This window comes from Nicotiana tabacum, chromosome 3 (assembly GCF_000715075.1).
Source record: "Nicotiana tabacum cultivar K326 chromosome 3, ASM71507v2, whole genome shotgun sequence".
In the NCBI taxonomy this organism is placed as follows: Eukaryota; Viridiplantae; Streptophyta; class Magnoliopsida; order Solanales; family Solanaceae; genus Nicotiana; species Nicotiana tabacum.
This window is the reverse complement of record NC_134082.1, coordinates 34786172-34808185: the sequence shown is the minus strand read 5'-3', so window position 1 is coordinate 34808185 and position 22014 is coordinate 34786172. Positions and strand designations below refer to the sequence as shown.

General features: G+C 36.9%; 1 protein-coding gene across 2 annotated transcripts; it reads right to left on the bottom strand.

Annotated features, from left to right (window-relative positions):
• Positions 1–1691: 1691 nt before the first annotated feature.
• On the bottom strand, positions 1692–21166 carry LOC107831222 (ABC transporter B family member 26, chloroplastic). Of its 2 annotated transcripts, XR_012707469.1 has the most exons (19): positions 20573–21166; positions 20349–20476; positions 20185–20227; positions 19900–19944; positions 19675–19797; positions 19497–19600; positions 18738–18792; positions 18579–18649; positions 18334–18436; positions 16943–17153; positions 15642–15715; positions 15249–15305; positions 3980–4054; positions 3708–3782; positions 3345–3626; positions 3204–3268; positions 3073–3133; positions 2465–2619; positions 1692–1949 (listed from the first exon to the last, which is right to left on the bottom strand). XR_012707469.1 is itself a non-coding variant. In XM_075249351.1 (18 exons), the coding sequence occupies exons 1-18, from the start codon at positions 20987–20989 to the stop codon at positions 2539–2541; spliced, it is 2070 nt and encodes a 689-aa protein (XP_075105452.1). In that variant the 5' UTR covers positions 20990–21166; the 3' UTR covers positions 1945–2538. The 2 variants fall into 2 exon arrangements, 1 of the variants encoding a protein (XP_075105452.1); XM_075249351.1 differs by having other exon boundaries at positions 1945–2619.
• Between the last annotated feature and the right edge of the window lie 848 nt (positions 21167–22014).

Here is a 22014-nt window from a genome sequence, read left to right as displayed (position 1 = left end):
TGAAGGTCGATGAAAAGTGCATCAACAAGTGGAAGTTCAAGAAAGTGCTTCAACACAACAACAAAAAAGTCAAACGTATACAACTTTAAATTACGGGAGAATATTAAAAAAACTAATTCAAAATTGTAGTAGAAAACTTAAATTGTTCAAAATTTGACAATTTCTAGTTTATCTAATTTATGTCTCAGTAGAATTTGAAGTCAGAATTATTTAGTAATAGATTTTTCTGTTCTAGTTAAAATTGGTTTCGTGTTATTATAAATAGAGATGTTGCTAGCTTATATGTGTGGAGATTTTTGGAGAATTGTATATATCTTTCATATATCCAAAATATTTGAATAAACTATCCTTCAATAAATAACCAATATGTAAATTATTACCAGATAATTTCAACGACTGAAGAAGTGTCTTTTTTTTTTTTTTGTTTCAATTAGTCTCATAGACCTTTTTCCAAAATCTAAAGCAATATTAGGTTCTGTCTTTTTTTAAAAAAAATCGATCTTAATTATTCGGAATAAATTATGGAATTAAGAAAATAACCACTAGAATGTCTTTGGTTTTGATAGTTGATTTCCTAAAAATTGAAATTAGCTCATCTTTTCCCCCATTTGGGCATTAAGCGTCCAACATTTAATTCCATTTTTGAAATCAGCCCCTCCCCCGCTCTCCCCCTTTACCTTTCACTCTGTCTATAACAGTGCCAGAAAGATTTGCACTAATCCTATTCACTTTCGTAATTGAAATAGTTTATTTATTCTAATATTAATATTATTAACAAGTGCAATACAGTTTGAACAGAATTACTTGCAGTTTTTTTTTTTTTTTTGGGGGGTGCAGAACTACTTGCAATTCGAACAACACTAGCATAAAATATTTGCTCTAAAACACTAAACCTCACCCCCCGCCAAAAAAAAAATGTTAACGAATTTTCTATTCAAACTATTTGGGACTATAGAGTCAAATAGTAAATTAAAACACTAAATTTAAGACAAATAACATATATTGTGAAATTATTTAACTTGACTCTAGTGTCCAATAGTATTGTAAATGTTTCCCGACAATCTTCATCATTTATTTAAGAATCGGAAAATGCTGGTTGGTATTTTCTTCACTTATAGTGTTGCATTATTTTGAAAAATAATGAAATAAGATGCAAAGTGTTTTGATTAGAAAGGAGGAAATTCGGTGTCAACATAAATAAGAAACACAACCGTGTTTTTAATCCAAGAAAAATTAGAGAAGAAAATGTTTTGACAGATCTGGTGAAATTAGTACGTGAGAGAGAGCGCGCGCTTTTAAACTATTTTTAGTTTATTTGGGTGTTTGACAGAGGAAAAAAAAGTACTTAATTTAAGTCAAAAGGTTCAAAATGGCTTTTTAGCTTAAAAGTCATTTTCCTTTGACCTATGATTTTACCATTTTATGCCATAAATTTTCCTAATCCTACAATACCCCTTACTAACAAAATCCCTAGACCCTGTCCCTTTTTTTTTTCTTCCTCCTCCCATCTCTGCTATATTTCTTTTCCTCTCTTCCTTTCCTCCATCTCTACATCCCTTCTGTCTTTCTACTTGCGATTTCAACTCGGTGAAGTCCTCAGAGTTAAAGAATAATACAAAAAATCGAAATGGGTATTTCAGGAAGAAGCTTTTATGCATAGTTAAGCTCCACAGGTGAATAGATAACCCACCTTTAATAAAAATTATCTCTTGTATTGAATGTAGATTTTCTCATATGTTTTTCATCGATAGAAGGTTTCCATAATGTTGGCATGGTGTAACTTTTGTCACGCCACCAATTAGTGCAATGTTATGTATGAAATCCTACTTCCTGGAAAAGTTATTAACAACCGAAAGAATTGAAGAACCACTGGAGGATTACACCATACACTCACAGAAAGATCTTCAACCAAGATGTCATATACTATCACCGGAGGAAAAGCCCTGAATCTATCAACCATGGAAATTATCAGTAATCAACAAATTATTCGGAAAGAGAATAGCAAAACAATATTTCAAACAAAAGATTCTTCAGTTATGGAAGCCAACCGAGGGTTTTCCATTATTGGTCTTGGTGAGGATATCTATATAGTTGAATTCCTAAAAGAAGAAAATATGAGCCGAGCCTCACACAATGGGCCTTGGTTTATTGATGGGTTTTTTCTGTAACTTTGTAACAACAGTACCTGCTCTTTGTCGATAAACATATCTGCTATCTATACAGGTTATATATTTACTCCCACCCCTTGAACCAGTTATGCATCAATCGCTGTCAAAACTCAATGGTTACAGCTTTGGCCGGTGATGCAGCAGAATCTTTGAAGCCAACCTTCTCACGAGAAAACCTGAGATGGTCGAACTGCAATGTCTGCAACTAATCTTGTATTGCCTTCTTCATTCTGAAGCCTATACCTAATCTGGTGCATAGACATTGCTAAAATTGCTCGAAAAGAAAAAACACCAACCTATCTGCAGCGTCCAATCAGGAACGAACTTGGTCAAAGAATCCGCCAGAACATTTATGTCAGTTAACAAGAGTTCATGCCACAGCATCAGCCTGTCTTCTTGTTAATCGAGCATACAAGCCATCCTTGAGGAGAAGCTCTTTGTGGCCACCCATCTGAATGTAGCAAAAGTAAGATCAGAGGTTGATCATCCAAATCAGAGTTACTAAGAGTGATTAGAGCCAGGAGACATGCGATATGACCAAAACTTAATTGAGAGAGGCAGGCAGCTCTTAGCTATGAACAGAATGAGAACCTCCAGATTGCAACATTCCACTCCTGATTGCAACATTCCATGCTTAAGTTTCCAACTTGTTAGATGCTAAATGGACAACTATAGACTAATAGCTCTTCATTTACAAGTACACAAACTTTGGCATCGCAAAACCAGTCCAGAGTGGACCACTGTCATGATGGTAAATGCACTAGTCTTAATGCAGTGCTGCTATGCTAGAGCTGCCTGACAGACTGAATCACACGACATAGAAGCGAAGATCGCAACAAGAAAGGAGACTGAATAATGACGTTAGCTACTCTCACTCTGATAAGTTAAAAGCCATAATTTGTACCTCAACAACTTTTCCACTTTCCATCACAACTATCCTGTCAGCAGCTTGGATTGTCGAAAGCCTGTGAGTAGCAGTTTGTCAATATTACATACTAGTACATGGTTCTGTTGAAAGAACAGAGGCAATTTTACCTGTGTGCAATTACTATGACAGTTCTCTTTGAGTTCAGTTCTCTTCTGACAGAACGAAGCACACCCTATGGGAATTGGAAATGCATATTTAGCGGGCAATTCAACAATCTCTATCAGTTAAACAACTTTTATAAAACACACCTTTACGTTGTGTTCACTCTCTGCATCTAGAGCACTAGTGGCTTCATCAAGCAATAAGATATCTGGATCCCTAAGAATGGCTCTAGCAATTGCGATTCGCTGCTTCTGGCCTCCACTGAGCAAATCATCATCAACAACTGTGTGGTAGCCATTGGGTAGAGATGAAATAAAGTCATGGGCAGCAGCCTCCCTAGCAGCCCATTCTACGTCTTGTTGATTGACATCTCTACTACAGCCGTATCTTATGTTTGAGCTGATATCCATGCGGAAAAGTCTAGGCTCCTGTTCAAGATATCTTAGTAATATGATATTATAAAACCATACTAAACTCAAATTGGGAAAATAATAATTAATAAGGCTAACCTGTCCCACATATCCAATTCTTTCCCTCAACCACTTGATGTCCAAATCTCGAAGTGGGTAGCCATCAATAGATATCTACAGATCCAAAACAAGCAAATTGGAAGAAAATGAAGTTCTTTTTTGTGAGAAAGAAAGGTGGAACAAAAGGTAACTGTTATTGTCAAGGCCTCTTAAAGTGAGATTTAAGCTTGTACAATTTCCTCAAGAAGCGCATGTTATATATTTTCATAATTCAACAGTATTATTTTAACATTGAACAAGACAAGAATTACCTGCCCACTTATCGGCTCATAAAGCCGAAGGAGCAGGTTCACCAGAGTGCTTTTCCCACTACCGCTTAGACCAACCTATACAGCAGATGACATTCATTTCAGAGTCATTGTTACAAATTGATGAATAGAGAAATAAAAATATACACAAATATATATCCAAAAAAAGATGGATAATATACCATACATTTATTTTTCATGCAAGTCACATAGTCACAGATCAGCAGAGATGTGATCAGGCAAAAGCCATAAGCATACCTATGTATTATATTAATGCACAAATATGTAGCATATATACAGATATGTTTACACTCACTTGACAAAGAAAGAGAGAGAGGGCGGGGGGGGGGGGATCTACACTTATGCCACACGTCTACGTACTTTTTATCTGTACACTATCTTACACATTATTTGCATAAATTGACTCATGAAGCCGTGTGTAAGGCCCTATAGGTTTTTGAACAGTAATTATGACAGTTACGAGCCTAATGATGTGATTAAAGTATCACAAATGTGTTAGTGATGCCTCACGATGTAGGTAATGCGCTTGGAACATTATACTGGATGATTGGTATGATTTGGAAAGGTATAAGGTTAATAAATAGCAAGAAAGTGTCGAATGAAATTTGGAAACCTAGAATAGGCTACAGTGGTGTCTCGCGGTAAGCTCGAGGCGCAAGTCAATCACGTGGAACCATCACAAGCTTAAAAATGCCAACAATACAGTTAGCCTTACCGCAAGCCAATCGCAAGAATCAGACCTTAGCCATCCAAAGGATCACGCCGCGAGAAAAAAAACTGGCAGGGCAAAGGAGCTCGTGGCTGCGAGAAGCTCCTTACTATAAATACTCCGTGAATTGGGGAAAGAGAAAAGGAAGGGAGAAAGGGGTTAGGGTTGTGAGTTCCAAAGGTCGTACCCAGTCAAGGGGTACCATCTAAGGAAGTGATTTCGAGTATTTTGAGTCAATTATGCTCACTAAATGCTAGTCCCAACATCCATTAATCTTTCATTTCACTAGATTTCAATATCTTCAAGAATCTCCCAAGTATGTAAATTAAGGAATTTGACTACAAGAGGTAACCCCATTACCCAAACTCCATATACGATGTATAGATGAGTATGTAGAAGGTGATTATGAGAAGAAATCATGGTTTGATTGAAGTATTAGTTGAACCCCAGAAGTGGATTCGATGGATGCGGTTGGAATAATTGGGGAAGATGATGAAGAGTAATTGGGAATGTTAATTGGGTGTAGTGACCTAAATGGCTTTGATAACCAAATAAATATATGTGATTAGATTGATGAAGTTAATTTTTTGCCATTAAGGAAGAATTAAGGTTTTGGCTGTCTTGAATCTGATACCCAAGACCCAAATTGGTCATGTTAGTTTATAATGGATATGAATTGATGAAAATGAGTTGTAATATTATATGTCTCACTTCACTTAACGTGTCAGAGCGTTGTTTGAATTGTTGAGGCAAGAGATTGAGGTAAATGGAAACCTAACCTTCCTTGAAGCGTTCACCTCAAAAAATGAACAGTTCAATGATTAGAAATGTGATTTAGAATGTGAATACATGTTTGCAGGAGCAAACGAGTCTGCATTCTCCAAGTTTTCATGCAAATTATGCAAATAAATGCTATATTTTAATATGAAATGGTATAAAATCTATCATTCGATGTTTTATGACTTATGTTTTGAAGGTATGAAAGAACTGAAGTTTATCTCATGATTTAGACTTTAACGAACGAATGTATTGACATGATAATTGGCTTTATGCAAATTATAATTTTCTTATGCATCACATGATTTGTCTGAAAGACTAGACTATGATTCAAATGTGAAGCTTATGATATGTTCAGAAGTTTATGATATGTTTTCATGTTCTAAATGATACAAAGGGACAATGAGTCCCAAAATTAATATATACAAAGAGATAAAAGGGGCCATAATTTCAAAATGAAAATATTTGAAGTAACCTTAGATAGCTGAGAATTGAAAGTATATTTGCTTTCCGTTGACCAACTTAATTATAGGAGAAGAATCAGAGAGTCAAATCTTTAATTAATAGCTTGATTGTAGGACCTTATCAAAAAATAAAACATGTCTGAAGAAGTTCTCTGTGATGTTTGGATCTGGTGTTCTGTTTTAGTGCCTTAGCCTTATCTAGAGAAGACGGCTTAGATCTCCTTTCCTTTTTTTTTCAACAATTGTTCTGGAACTTTGAACTGCTACCTAAATACCTTGACAACTAATCCCATATATTTCAAGGGAACTCTTATGCTACTTTATTGTGCTTCCTTTCTTATCTGAAACAACTGTTCTCTAGATGTAGAATGTCATGGTCCATTTGCCAAATAGTTTTGCGAAGAGATGTTTAATTTCCAGCAAGTTTATGTTTGCTTATTTAGCGTGCTTACAAACGGGAAATAGTATGTGTTGAGGATCAATAAGTATTATCAAATAGAGGACAGTTCAAATTATCTAGGTTGAGTCCCTTTAGGTTTAGTGCAGATTATCTAGATTGGCCATGAAGTTGCACAGAACACACTCAACCTCTCTGGCACTGCCCCTTTCTCTATTTTTAGTGTTTTCCCTTACTCTTCAAGTAGGCGTGCCTTCAAAAAACACAGCAGATGGGGACGATTCCCTTGTACTGCTGATGTATCGCTATCAATGCAATACCAGGATTGTGATAACCTAGTAAGCTTTGTGCTATGCTTTTGGTATTCCTTTCTGTTTATTTGTATAGATCAGATTTTCATAGGAGGGGAGATCTGAAAATTTCATCCCATTGAGGTTAACTTCCATTCTGCTTCTTCATCCTTTTCGACACCATTAAAACCTTAGGAGCGAGCAACAATTGATTTTGATAGAATAAGTTGTTCAACATAAAATAAAATATGGAGTATGCTGAGGGTCTACCGAAACCGCCTCTCTACCTCCTTGGGGTAGAGGTAAGGTCTGCGTACACACTACCCTCCCCGGACCCACTTGTGGGATTTTACTGGGTCGTTGTTGATTGTAGGATAGCTGATTATAGGAAGATTGTACTGTAACTGAATATTCTCTCATTATTTTCGTTTATTTTCTTAGGACTTTTGTATAAATGCATATATCAGTTGGATGTAAAGTATACATTGAAATACAAAGAAGCCTTCTCTTCTTCTCAATTTCATCGAGGTGTCAGAAACCATTGCTGCCCTTTTGAGGTGCATTTTCTCCCTCTGCAGCACTAGGGTTCCATAGGTTGAGTTTTCTCCATCTTTCTTATAGTTTTCTTGCTAAAGTTTCTGTCTAAAGCTTTTTATCTCGCCCTCCGTCAGTTCTGTACAAAAACTGGTACCACTGGAAGGATTATGTCTACTACACGACCTAAAAAAAGTTTCAGATTTTTTCGAATAACATAAGACAAGTCCGCATAACCAGTTAGCCCCGGTAGCCTTTTTTTCAGATTTTGAAGGTTGTTTTGGGTCACCGTGTTCTTCTGTTTAGCATATATATTCTGCAATAAAAAAATTGTGCGCGCTTCAGATTGTTCAAAAATATGGGGGACTCAAAAACAGTAGATTACAATAATTCTGTTTCACATGGTATTAGTATGGTAAAATTGGATGCTGATGGTTCGTATCTTGCCTGGTGTAACGACCCGACCGGTCGTTTTGTGTGCTGTAGCTCCTTTCCCCTATTTATTGCTTTACTTTGTTCACTTGCGGGTTATGTGACTTGCCGGGATGGTTGGATTGGTTTCGGGAAAGTTTTGAAGTGAATTGGGAAACTTAGCACCAAAGTTGAAGGCTTAAGTTGAAGGCTTAAGTTGACTGGAGTTTGACTTTTGTGTAGACGACTCCGGAATGGAGTTTTGGTGATTCCAATAGCTTCATATGGTGATTTTGGACTTATGCGTATGTCCGGATATTGATTTGGAGGTTTGTAGGTTGGTTCGAGGCTTTTTGGCGAAAATTGAAAACTTGAAGGTTTGGAAGGTTAAAAGGTTTGACCGAGAGTTGACTTTGTTGATATCGGGTTCGGATATTGGTTCTGGGAATCAGAATAGGTCCATTGTTTCATTTGGGACTAGTGTGCAAAATTTGAGATCATTCGGAGTTGATTTGATATGGTTCATTAGTTTCTTAGGCTTAAATTGAGTGTGATTCGTGATTTTGACGTGTTGTACAGTCTCGAGTTATGATCGTGTTGAGGGATCTTTCAGTCCAGTTTGGGATGAAATGGATTCTTATGTCTTGTTGACGAGTTTAGACTCGAGAAGATTAAGTGATTGCATGATGGTCGTGGTCATGGTAGGGCGCAGTGAAATGCCAATTTGAGGCTAAGCAGATGGGTTATCTCCTGCGAGGTGATCTACGAATGTGTGATCCTTATGATATTGTGTGAGAGTTTCTTTCTAGCAGTGGATTATATGTGTTGCGATTGAGTAGGATCGGTTGAGAAAGTTGACTTGACTATCTACGAGGGTGAATGCGAGCTTAGCAGATGATTTAAGATATTTTATGGGTTATGTTGCATGAGCTTATGAAGGATTTAGTTGAGTTTCAATACGGGATTATGGTAGTAATAGAGTATGGGTATTGTGAGTTATCGGGTGTTTTGTTCTATGGCCTTGAGCCAAGTGGGAGAGATTGTTATCGACGATTTGATTGCATGGCTAGGTGTTGTATTGGTTTCAGTCTAAGGCATACTTAAGGATCGATTATGACTTGCAGAGGTTGGTCTTCATGATGAGTTAAGCAAGGAGATTTCTGGATGTATGACGTGTTACACCTTATGGATATATAGAAGTCTTGGAATGTTAGGTTTGCTGTTCGTGGTGGATGTAATGTATTAAGAAAAGGAAATCACTAGGTTGCTTAGAGGTGTGGATTACTCTTTTGGGCGTTGGTGTGCTAGTGGGGCACAGGTCGTTCGGCTCATTTTGGGCGGTGCATTTGAGATTTGCACGGGGCGGATAACTCTCTGGAAGGTTCTAAAGAGTTCAAGATTCATATGTGGCATTTGAGAATTTTTTGGATTTGTATATGGCTAAGATTTGGGACTTGCATTGGATGGTGTCGGTAATCGCGGTAATTCTGTATCATTATGGATTTTATATTTCAGCATTTAAGAGGTTAAGGAAACAACTTCATATTCACATAAGGTCTCTTCAGATTGGGTAACTCGAATGCGGCATTTTGGGTGCTCAAGAGGGAATACAGTGGCTCATGGGCTTTAAGACGATGTGATTTCATGCTAGGATCTCTTGTGATGAGCTTTAGGTAAGGATCGTGGTGTTCTTGCAAGGAGAAGCATTAACTTGAAGGCAATTTGGAAGGAACTCGGAGATATAAGATAGCTTGGTGGTAGATCAGATCAGCATAGTAATGGAAATGATCGGTTATTTAGGTTCTTATGATGTGGTGAGGCTTTACTGGTGTTTTGTGGCAATATTCTTGGGCTTAGCGACCTGCGTGACTTGGTTGAAGTAGAGGGATTCAGTTTTGATGTCTTGGTTAAGTGCAAATGGGTTTCAAAGTGTTCTCGATGATTTCTTCCACAGCTTGAGATGGATATTATCTACAGGTATGAGGGGTATGTTGCGTTTTGTAATTTTCTCTGGGATGAGAGTCAAGTAATAGGTTTCTGACTGATTGAGTATATACTCCTGCTTGTGGCTCAGAGTTGATAACTAGATTCTCATATTTTATTTGATGGTATGATAGATGCGGTGCGTCGTGTGGGATTGAGGTTTGCATGTACTAGTTTGTGGCTCGGTTTCGAAATGGGAGGTCATGAATTTAGACAGCGTGGACGGTCTCAGATGTTTAGATGAATGTTATTACTACTTGGTATTACCTGAGAAGGATGCGTATTTCAGAAGGCGCACTGTGTTCTGATTTCGGATGTTTCATTGGTATTGCGGTATTCACCTGGTTGAACCACTGCTAATGTTCAGATTTTTGTTATGTCGCACGGAAGGATTTTGGAAGTATTTCTCGTGGGATGATTGTGTACGAATGATGTGTTAGTCATTCGAGCGGTAGAGTTGGGATCGACTATGGTGATTGATGTGTTCTATGATTTGGAGACTGGGAGTTCTCAAAAGCAGATTGTTTCGTGGTTACAGACTGTGAAGGTATGGCCAAAGTTAGACAGCTAATAGTATGTGTTATGGTTGTGTCTTGTGGACTTTTGGAGGGTTATTATCTATATGTGGATGACCGAAGTTGATTTGGGGGCCCATTGGTAGGCTAAATGACGATGTGTATCCTACACCGAGTCGTATTTGTTGACTTAGCAGTGTTATTGTTGAGGCGAGTGTCATTCAGTTAGAGTTGAGCTTGTTCGTGTTCCGATATGCTCTCTGTGTTACTCTTCTATGCTACAATGGGTTGTGAGTTGTTGGTTATTTGCACATTTGATGTGTTTTTGTTTGGGCCTTGCGGCAAAATAGGAGCGAGATGGTTATTGGGGTGTTGAATGGTTGATTGCGCCTCGGTTATGGTCTTTCCTGTTGGTAGTATGTTGTGCTATCCGTTTTGCCATGGTTATGGTCATGCATTTTGCGTGGTTGTTTTTGACTTGCGTATGGTTGTTGATTTTTTAACATTGTGGCCCGAGGTATTTCATATGGACCGGTGTTGGATGGGGTAGCGGAGTTACGTTGAGATATGATCCTTTGTGTTAGATTCGCGGGTCTTGGTTATATACTATGTGTGATGGGATCATAGCATTGCGTTTGTGGTGGTACTTGTTGAGCTTGCGGGACGGTTCTCTCATATGAGTCATTTTCCATGTTTGAATACATTTGAATTATTGACTATTGGTGCACAGTTTGTGGCTTTAGGTTGTATTGGTGTGGCATGCAAATAGAATAGCTTTGTTTGATGAAATGAGGTCATTGGACCTAGAATGGGTGCTATCGGATTAGATTACGGTATGTTTGGAAGAATAATATCAGAAGTCGGCTTAGAATTTGGCTTTGGTTCTTGTTGGACGAGAGAGCTACATGACTTGTTGATCTGATGAGTGGTTATGAGTTTCTATGTGTTTCTTTCATCATCGGCAGTGTACAAAGGTTTTGAACGAGGTTTTATTTGATATGAGATTTATTACCGACACCGGGTTTGTATTTGAGCAGCTACCAAGAGAGAGAGAGCTCCATGACTTGTTGATCTTATGTGTTATATCATGGGATTAAATCTTGGGTTATGGTTATGACTTGACACAGCTTGTTCAGACTTATACAGTGTGTAGACGTAAGATTCAGGTCTTCTAAGGAATTCCAAATATTGAAAATTAGGTTCTAAGATTTACGGACTAAGGTGGAAGTAATGAATCTTCATTCGAGATTGTGTCAATGGGTTTTTATGGATTGAGATGACGTGGGATCACCCATGAGTATGTGTATGACGGGTTTATACAGTGATTTGATGGCTTTGAAACAACTCTTGGCACGTTCGAGGACGAATGTATATTTAAGTGGGGGAGAGTGTAACGACCCGATCGGTCGTTTTGAGCTTTAGTGTTCTGTTCGGTGGTTTGAGACTTTGAATAGCTTCATATGATGTATTATAACTTGCATGTATAGTCGGTTTTTGTTTTCGAGTTGTTCGGGATTGATTCGAAAGAATGACTCTCGATTTGAAAGCTTTAAGTTGGAAGAGTTGACCAAGGTTTGACTTTTGGGTAAACGGACTCGGAATTGAGCTTTTATGGTTCCGATAAGTTCGTATGATGATTTTGGACTTGTACGTATCTTCGGATTTGATTTTGGAGGTTCCTAAAAGAATTCGACTCTATTTCTCGAAAGTTGACAATTTGAAGAACTTAAGAGTTCATAAGTTTGACCAAGAGTTGATTTTGATGTTATTGGACTTCAATTGGTGTTCTGAGACTTTGGATAGGTCTATATAGTTGAATTGAACTTGTGTGCACAGTTTGGAAGTAATCCGAAGTTTTTAAGTGTGATTCGGACACTCTTTTGAAAAGAATTAAGATTTAACAACTGAAGAGAAATTCTATTCGGTTTGAGCCTCAATTCTTTGTTGTGATGTTCCCGTGGGTGTTTTGAGGCATTGGATAAGTTTGGATAATATATTTGTACTTGTTAGTATGATTGGATAGGGTCCCGAGGGAGTAATGTGTATTTTGGATCATTGGTTGAGAAACTAGTTAAGGATTTGCAGTTTGACCATGGTCAATATCGGGTCAAGATGACCTCTTTTTGGTGTTTTGACTGCGCGAGCAGGTTCGTACCGTGTTTTATGATTGAAATGCATATTTTGTGTCCTGGAGGTTCAGAACGAGTTTTGGGAACTAAAACGAAAATTCTTTTGTTGTTGATTGTCTGGTGTAAAATAATTACGAAAATGTCACTTTTTGTCCCTTAAATTTTCAAACTTCCTTAACAACTTCAAAACATCATATCTCCCTCATTTTAAGGCCAAATTGGGTGATTCAAAAGGCTATCTTAGGTGTAATCTCGCAAGGATTATGCTGCGCTTATCAAATGTGATTTTAGGGGTCATCTGGGATCTGATTCAAGATAGAACAACTGCTGCATTTTTTTGTACTTGTTCCGGAATTTAGTCACTTTTTCTCACAAGGTTTTGGAGCTTGGATTTGGGCGATTTTGGAAGGGATTTTCACAATTTGGACTGGGGTAAGCATTTTTTACTCGAATTTGTTTATATTTCATGATTCCAACCTTGAATTTAGCGATTGTTTGATGAATCAAATTGAAGAAATTAGGTATTTTAGTGAAAACTTTTCTAACACATAAATTGATGATTCGAAGGCCGATTTGAGGTCGAAATTGAATGAAATTGGTATGGTTGGACTCGTATCAGAATGGGTGTTCGGAGTTTGTGAGTTTTGTTGGGTTCCGAGGTGCCCGGTGTTGACCTTCTGGGTTGATTTTTTTATTTTAGCTAAAGATCGAAGCTTTATTATTCGAAATCGTTTTCGATGGCGTTTATTTATGATATTAAGTTTTTTTGGCTAGTTTCGAGCTGTTTGGAGGTTGATACACACGGGATGGCGTTTCTAGAGTATTGTTTGGCTTGCTCGGTATTGGATTTGGCTTGTTCGAGGTAAGTAACATACCTAACTTGGATTTGAGGGTATTTAACCCGGGGAACTATGTTATAAGAGATGTATTGAGGTGATGCACATGCTAGATGACGAGCGTGTGGGTATGCACCGGGGTAATCATGATTCAAGTTGACTATTAGACTATGACCGGACTTGTTTTGCTGTTAATTGAGCTATGATTCATGTTAGAAATCATGTTTAGGCTATGTGCTTATTTGGTTGAGACCTAATGAGGATATTTCTATTGTTTTGAATTATCTACTCTAACTGTAATTATATACTCAGTCATGATTCTTTATTGTATATCATATCTTAGTCTTTATTCATCATTCACTGTTAAATCACACCTATCATTGTTTGGGCTGAGTGGTACGAGATTGTGAACCCTTGAGAATTGAGAGATTGATGACTGAGGTGGGCCTAAGAGCCATGTGAGTGTTATTGTGGATCGGGTTGCACGCTGCAGCAGGCCTTATTGGCTTATTTATCATTATGGATCGGGATGCACGCCGCAGAAGGCCTTATAGGGTTTTGATTAGCTCTTGGGCAAGATCCGTCCCTCCGGAGTCTGACATTGAGATGTATATTCCTCATGCTAGACGGTGTATGATAAATTGATAACTTGACATGCATATTGACATGTAGGCATAGAGATGTACTTTCCTCATGCTATCTGATAATGAAATGTCTTATCTGTTGTTGAAAGTTTGGGAAAAATCATAGTTTTTTTTTCCTGATTTACTCATATTTTGGTGACTCCGGTGAAAAATTTGGGCTTTACTGTTATACCTGAAAAGCATGTCTACTTTTCCGCAACTGTGATTGAGTTGAGTATAATATCTTTTGAGTTATTGCTTGTACTGCCTTCATTATATTATTACGAGTTGTTATTTGGCTATCGATGTTGGACTTTGACCGTTTTCCCAGCTCGTCACCGCTTTCAACCTAAGGTTAGGTTTGTTACTTATTGAGTACATGGGGTTGGTTGTACTCATACTATACTTTTGCACCTTGCGTGCATATTTCAGAGCTGATATTGCTATGTATGGCGAGAGTTGGCATTGAAGATGTACCTGCGTCCCGATTATTGCTGCCCCATCTTCACGGTAACTTTAGATTTGTAAATCTGTTTATGTATATTTCAAGCAGAGGATGTATTTATTTCATACCAACTTTGTAAATTCTAAGTCTTAGAAGTTCGTGACATGTACTACCTATCCTTGGGATTTTGTATAAAAAGATCAATTATTTTATTTATTGATTCCTGTTATCCTTTTTTTTGATAAGGTAAAATCGTATTAATCAAAAGGGAGAGAACTCCCGTATACAGGAGGTATACCAAAAAGCAGAGAATTTACATCAGAATATGATTCTCTACAAAAGACGCTCAATCTCCTATACAAGTAGGGGCTATATGAGTGCACCAAAAAGCGATCAAAGATAAAAGACTATTCTTAAGATGTGAAAAAGGAGACTGAATCCCCTCAAAAGCTCTCCTACTCAAAAGCTCCCCAAACTATCCACATGAGTGCTAACGGGGCGAACTTCCACACCTTTTGCTTTCTTCTTCTACGGAAACTGGCCCAGCTATATAATTTGATTCCTGTTATCCTATTTGAGTGATGTTGTCTATCATTTAGCTTACCTAGTGGGTTGGGTTAGGTGTCATCACGACTAGTTAGATTTGGGGTCGTGACAATACTCTATATGTGCAGCCATTTTGTGCCACACCCTTGGCCATAATAGAAAAACTACCTGCTTGCTCGAGAAACTGTAAAGGAGCAATTCAGTCATGACGATTATAGAGGGAAGCAGTTCCATAACTCTAACGAAATGGAGAAAATTGATACTCCATTCATCCCATTTTATATGAAGGTGTTTGATTCGACGCGGCGTATAAAAACGAAAGAAAGACTTTTGAAACTTGTGGCTTTAAACATGCCATAAGATATTTGTTACTACAAAAATATGTTACTAAGCATAACAGGGATGTTTAAAGCTAAATATTTCTAAAATATAGAAATATTTCCTTTTTTTTGGACAGAGTGATAAAGGAAAGTGTGTTACATAAATGGGACAGATGAAGTATGACATTTGATATTAAAAGATGCACGCATAAATATGGAATATAGCAGCCAAAATAAATTTTAGATTGACAGTCAGAAATTAAAGGACTCACAAGTGCTACTACTTCACCCGGATGCACCACGAAGTTAATATGTTGAAGCACTGGCATCTGTACAGTAGGGAAAGTGTCAGTTTTTCTAATTTCAGCCGCAAAATTCTGTTTTCTAGAATAAGTAAGAAGTTTATACATAAAATCAGCAAGAAAATGAAACTATCAAGAAGATTGTTTCACAATCAGAACATCAAGAATTGAAATCAACTGCTTTATACTCCAAAACACGAATCATATAATCTTTTACCACATAAAAAGTTATACTAACACGCAGATGCAAATAGCTAAGAAAAGGATAAAGTGATCGACATTGTATTTGAGTCTCGTTGCGAAAAGGAATATTTGTTCTCAGATAATGAACCACATGCTGTGAGATCGAATAGACACGTATACCTCCATTCTTGAAGCATAGTAGAAACTAACATTCTCAAATTCAATGCGTCCTGCTAATCCTTTTAACTTGGCTCCTACAACAATCCACAAAGCAGGATGAGAATATGCAGCCTCCGCAAAACATTTTTTTCAGAGTACTTATTGCACCAATGGAGCTATTTCAGCTTACATGAGTTTATTTTTATGCTGCATTTGGAAGGCATTAAACACCTTCCATCAGAAATTCTTTAATTAGGTACTTAAAACTGTCAGCAATTTTGATTGGATGGAACTTTGCATCAAAGAGCGACTAATGTTGTTTAAGGACAGAGGTAAAGCGATTCTACACCCTCCCCATCAGTAGTTGAGAACCCTTGCTTTTATGAACACCTAAATAATTTGTACCTCTAAGTACAAACCACTGCCTCCCCCTTCACCCCCAATGATATACACGCCATCTTCTACCATTTGTCAAGAAAACACAGCAAACAGTTGAGCCACGCTTCGCAAAACATCTTCCATAAAAGCCAGTCTTGAAGAAGATCTACAACTTCATAAAGCTTCTCTCTCAGAAATTTAAGCGTACACAGGGGATTTCAGGTATTTATCAGGCCTTCTACCTCAAAAAATTTCACTTTGAAGCATAGGAGAGAAATTTCCTTTAACCGAATCATGAAATCATTCTTTGAACATGAACGGGCCTTTGCAGAAAGCCAAAGTATGAATGCACACCAACTCTGGTGAGTCTATTTTGTGCCTAGTTTCAGTTTAACTTATACTTCGGCCATTAGAAGATTCAGTTAGCCAGAGGGATCTGTAATGCATTAGAAAGTATTGATAACACCTATTAATAGCTAAATTTTATAACTGAAACAATATATCCAACAGATTATAAGCAACCAAATGACCGAAAAGAGCAAGCATAACAAATGAAGAAGAGGCATTGGAAATCCAATCCAAGAATGTAAAAGTGACTTGCTTTCCAATAATCTTTACTAAAAGTTATTTTTTCATTTCAAATTGTACATCATAGTTCGTCTTTCAACCATCACAAGATAATGTCCCTTTGACTAAATTGAATAGATAATTTCTTTCTTTTAATGTTATATTAACTCAAAAGTTAAATTTTCACCACTTCTTACATGTTTAAACATACAGGACTTCCCAAAATCTAAACTGAATATTTAAAAGGTTTGTACATTTCTTTCTTGCAAACACTTAGAACCCTAGTTGGGTGAACATGCCATGTCCTGCCAAGATACTCAATATAAATACAGGGAGTAGATAAGTGAAACAAGAAGCTAGTTGGAAAATGATTTCACCTTTGTCAACGAATTGACCACTAGGTCTAAGATCCATTAATTGAAAAACCTTCTCACTTGCCCCAATAGACTGCATCAATGATGATAAATTGTCCCCCACCCACCATGTAGAATAAATCAACCATTCACTGTACAATATGAATTTTGTAAGTTGTTCTGCTGTAATATGACCAGCCAGAATAGACATTCCTCCTACCAGCACAGCAATAACCTAAAAGTCAAAGCACAAAATTGGACTTCACTTTAAATGATTAACTGAAAAACTTTCTTTCAAACAATTAGCAAAAAAGACTACTATTATTTGGGCTGATCTAAACACCAAGAGTAGAATCTGCAAATGATTATGAAAAAATATCTGATTGAAAATGAGAAGCATCTATTTCTTTCTATCCAAAACCATTGAAAGGAAATGGTTGTGTATGCTTCATTAGATGAAACTCGGAATTCCAGAAGTTTCTAAGTAAAAATATGCAAGTCATGGAAGTGCTAAATGATGTAGGGATGCATTTTCAGGGAATACTTGAGATGCTGTGAGCATTAGCCAAAAATATTGTTTACGAGGTTGCACTGACAGGAATATGAGTGTCATACACAAGGACAGGGTTGTATTTGACACATATACCTTTAATTTCAACTTTTAGCACAATTTTCCAGCTGCATTTGAAGGAGCTAGACGATTTACTTGTCTGATGGAACATGAAGGGTGACATAGGTCTACAAAGAGGAATTGATGCAAAAATATAAGGGGCAAGGTAAGAGAAATCAAGGTAAAACTTACAATTTGCAAGTATCAGGTTTAAGTTCTGCCCGGAGAATGTATCAACCAAGAGAAAAAGCAGTTGATAGCAAGAAGACTGGTCAAACAATCAACACCTCTCTAGAAAAGGAACCAAGCAATAGCGCAAACGTGTCACTCAAGAGACACAGTAGCATGCAGTGTAGCAAGGTGTCACCCACTGATATTTAAATAGTTTTTAACATTTGGGATTAAGCAGCATGCAGTTTAAGCAAGGTGTCACCCACTTATATATATATTGATAAATGATGCTGCATAAATACTTTTAAATAATGCAAAGGGCCGAATAATGAGGTGTAACGATGTCTAAATGTTGGGAAGCAAGGGCTAAAGAAGAGTGTGGTTTCCATGTGAAAGATCTTTCTGAAAATCCATCGATCATTTTCCTTCTAAGTAAATTTAAATTGATCTTGGAGAAAGCATTTCCTGTTATGTTTAGCTTCTGTATGACATTTGTTTTCAGAACATAGAGCTCCCGATTTTTGAAATGTCTTTCTTTCAAAGAGAGTTCCTCATTTATCAACCAACGAAAAAAGATGGAAGGTACAAAGGAGAAGAAAGATACTCCAGTGTTCAACGGTGGAAAGAGTTTGACCTGTGTTGAGTGATAGAGCGTGTTGAAGCTAAAGTTCCAATATCCATAAGCAGCACTTTGACGCAAGCTTATATCAGCTAACTTCCCTAGCCACCGTGCATACCTGTTCTAGAAGATGGTCATTTTCGAGCTCTTGTTAATACTGAGCACCTTGATATAATTATATTTTGCATATGTTCTATGCTTACTCCTGGCAGTGTTAAACAAAACACAAAGGGAATAAAATCCCTTCTGTTAAGTAGTACCTTCCCAGTTCTTGTTCCTCGGTTCCATACACTCGTACAGTCCTCATGAGGGAGAATGTCTCTTGGGCAACCTACATCACATCAAAGGATATGAAATCATTAAGAATTTAACTTATAACATCTTGGGAAAAAATGGACCAATTAACTTCTTAAGATTACTTCATTTGCAGAAGCAGTGTACTCCTGAATTAATTTAGCTGCTTTCTTCTGGTATCTATGAAAAGAAGGAGGCACAGAGAGAGAGAGAGAGTTAGAAGAAGTTCAGGAAATCATAAATTGCAATAATTCTCAAGTATAAGTTTTTTTCACCTACTTGAACAAAGTATTATGGTACTCATTTGCTACTAAGAGAATTAGCATAATATAGCAACTAATGAAAATGCGATTTAAAAGAAGAGAGACCAATTCTATAACTAGAGTTCACATGACTGTGGATGGGAAATTGGTTCAAAGACCAACTTGGCCCCTTTTTTAAAGATAACCAAGAGTGGCCTTATTCCAGCTTCAAAGCCTGATGAATAATGCCCCTCCCCACCCCCCACCCTTCTCTACTTAAATACCAGACTTGGTTCACGATCTAGAGTTCTGCACCTACCATACACCTTGTGTTGTAGTACCTTTGCTATTGGACCAAAACCCTGCGGCAACAAAGGCTAGCTTGGCCCTTGTCACTATTTGTATAATTTCCTAAAGTAAGAGATAAGTTCATCTCTTACTATAAATAAGTCAGTCCTTACATTATCAACTCAAAAAATTGGTGACCAAAAGTTTCAGTAAAACGGTTATCCTTGGAACTTCTCATTTTTAATAGATGTAAAACCATGCACGGTTTACTGTCACCTACGTCTATCCGGTAAATAAGATTCTAAGTTAATATACATCTGATTCATACAAGTAAAACAATGAGCAAAAACTTACTGGCCATACAACAGCATTATCGTGAGAAGTGCACAGCAGATAGCCAATGTGCACAATCCCAGTGGTGGGGACAAAATCAACAAATAAGCTAAAGCACCTGTTCCCTGGAAAGGACAAAAGTAAATTACCAACTCAAAAATGAATATCGGAACGCATTAGACATCTTAGGAAATCTTACCTGGAGAACATTACGCAAAATCAGATTTAGGTCATTTCCAATTACGCGAGAGACTTGTTGACAATCTGCCCCTAGCCTACTTGTCAAATCACCAACTGTTTCAGAATCAAAAAAGGATATATCCTACAAAGAGGGTAAGCAGAAATATATAAGGATCTGCGCTTCATATAGAAGCAATTTTGATGATGCTTTAGTTGTGTTTAAGCAAATAGAAATTCCTGAAACCTGAAGAAGAAGAGTGGAATACAATTTTTCCCTCATTCGCTGGACCTGCAAAAAAGATGAAGTGCAAGGCAATTAAACCATCTTTGTTTCTTGACGACTCTAACCTTTAAAAGATTATTTAAATGGTACTGATTTTATAGTGTCTGATAGAAGTAAAGATACAATACTAGATGTTTAGGCCAGTTCATGACAGACACCAGTATAACCCCAACAAAAAGACAATACGATTATATGTATATGATCACTGCATTGTTCTATTCTTCTAAAATGTGATGTAAGACTCACCAGGATCATATTTGCGAGCCCAAAAAAGCAACCTCGCACACCACTATTGGAGAAGCAGATGAACAAGTATGTATGTTAGGATACTCGCAAAAATGCAGGTAAGTAGGGTGACGGTGCAAAATAATACTAATGTGCATTATGTCCGTCTGAAATGATACAAAAACCTGCATATTCCGGAAATGATGCAGAGCACTACCAAGATGCGCACATTCCGGTGGAACACTGCGATACTGCTACTTTGCGCCGAAAAGATGGATGCTGTCAGAAAATGCGGGATACTAATTTCTGATAACTGATGCGAAGTAACTTCCAGTTAGTAATTATTTACTCCTACTATTTTCTTTGGTCCAATTTTGAAAGAAAGAAAAAAAACTGTTGGTTCACGTACAGCAGTAATAATGAGTGCAGTAAAAGCAGCAAAAATAAGCAAACCATCTTGAGCTATCAATTCCCACATTCGGTGAAGAGCACGCACAACAGTCACAGGCTTTGCCGTTATTCCAATATCATCCACATCAAGCCTCCACCAATTTCCACCCGGAAATACATTCCGAACAAATTCCATCCATTTCACCCCCAGCTTCTCACTAGAATCAGCTTCTTGTACGGAGTATCCATTAATTGAAGCCGAATTTAGGGGAGATATGTACCGATATCGCTGATTTATCGAATTGCTAGAGAAAGAGAATCGGGTTTTGGATTGAGACCTTTTGTGAAGAATGTTGTTTGGATTTTGCCTTTTCTGTACAGAATATACAATTCTTAATCCAGGTTGAAATTGCACACTTGACACAAGCAACGCCATATAGCAATAATGAATTAACAGAGCAGAGGAATTGAACTTTTAGTTTGAAGGCTCCAATTTTGTGGGAAATTGAACGAGATTTTACTTGTGAGGCTATGGGCTTCCCAAAACTACTACAACATGTGTTTTCCTTTGAAAAGAAGGGAACCACAATATAATATGATGACGTGCTTCTTTGAAGAACTAGTGTACTAAAAAGAATCAAATCAAAACATAGAGCCCCTTTGATTAACTCATAAGCTTGAAGTGTTTGAAAAAAAAAATTTAAGTGGAAAATTGATTTTTAAAATAAGTATTTACGTGTTTGGATAGAAGTGGTTAAACTGATATAAGCAAGTGTTTGATTAAAAAGTGCCGATAAGCTATTTTTTGTAAAAATGACTAAAATACCCTTGATTTTTTTTTTTTTGAAAACATTATAATTTAAATTTTTTTGTAAAGAAAAGAATTAACAACGAATATGGAATGAAGAGAAAGTCAAAAAAATTATTTTGGGAAAAGTATTTCGTGAATTAGAGAATATTATTAAGGATAAACTAGTAAAAGTGTTGGTCAAACAAAAAAATGCTTATAAGCTTAAAAGTCATAAGTTGGGGTGACCAGCTTATGACTTATGGTTGATTTTAGCTTATAAGCATTTTGGGTATTTACTAAATACGTAAATAAGTCAAAAAGTATTTATAAGTCAGTTTGACTTGCTTATAAGCTTAGCCAAACACCCTCATAGTTAAAAGAAAATGAGAGAAAGAAACAAACCAAATTACACTATATTTTGAGAAGAGAAGCAGAAAAAGATACAGAAAAATATTAACTTTTTTTGACACAACAAAAATAATATATTAAACATTACGGAGTACCAAAATATTAACTTTCACATACCTATATAAGGTAAAGAAATGGCAGGTTAAAAGGGGAAAAAATAAAAAGATGCGCATAGCCTTAAAATGAATTCTATGAATCTGGTCGAAAAAGAATTTCTGTGAATCTGGTTTACATTTAAAGATTATATGAAAGCAAATTTGCAA

Bases quoted from the DNA above. Each gene is read 5' to 3' on its own strand.
- LOC107831222 (XM_075249351.1), bottom strand. From the start codon at position 20,989: ATGGCGTTGCTTGTGTCAAGTGTGCAATTTCAACCTGGATTAAGAATT. The intron at 19,798-19,899 runs GTTTCAGGAATT...CCCTCTTTGTAG, and splicing joins ATTCCACTCTTCTTCTTCAG to GATATATCCTTTTTTGATTC. The intron at 17,154-18,333 runs GTCAAACTCTTT...TTTGACTTTTAG, and splicing joins CGCTCTATCACTCAACACAG to GTTATTGCTGTGCTGGTAGG.